A 368-nucleotide genomic window follows, 5' to 3' on the forward strand; every position below is an offset into this window, starting at 1 on the left:
GGCGCGGGAGGGCCCCCCGGTGGTAGGCGCTGGACCAGCCGCGCGGCGTGAGCAGCTCCATGCAGATGGCGCCGCCGTCCAGCACGTAGCCGTTCTCCAGGCGCGGGCTGAGCACCCGCATGAAGGGCGGCGAGAAGGGGAAGTTGTCGGGGAAGGTGAGGTTGAGCAGGATGAACTCGGTGTTGGTCTCCTTCATGTCCTGCCACAGCACCGAGTCCTTGTCCACCTGGTGCAGCTTCACGTTCCAGTCGAACAGGCTGTCGTCCACCAGCTCCACGGAGATGAAGCGGTCGCTGAGGCGCGCGATGTCCTGCAGCTCCTTCATGAGCCGCCGGCTGCGCACCTGCGTGCAGTGCTGCTGGCGCGCC

General features: G+C 67.4%; 1 protein-coding gene across 1 annotated transcript in view; it reads right to left on the bottom strand.

The window, feature by feature from the left end:
* The window catches only part of LOC102471316 (ubiquitin-conjugating enzyme E2Q-like protein 1), a 1,161-nt gene extending 799 nt beyond the window's left edge, over window positions 1–362 (bottom strand). The window contains exon 1 of the mRNA XM_006171520.1: window positions 6–362. Within this exon, the coding sequence (XP_006171582.1) occupies window positions 6–325 (320 nt within the window). The 5' untranslated portion in view covers window positions 326–362. The remainder of the gene's footprint in view (window positions 1–5) is intronic.
* Window positions 363–368: the final 6 nt, after the last annotated feature.

Source organism: Tupaia chinensis, unplaced genomic scaffold (genome assembly GCF_000334495.1).
Source record: "Tupaia chinensis unplaced genomic scaffold, TupChi_1.0 Scaffold149713_1, whole genome shotgun sequence".
Classification (NCBI taxonomy): Eukaryota; Metazoa; Chordata; class Mammalia; order Scandentia; family Tupaiidae; genus Tupaia; species Tupaia belangeri.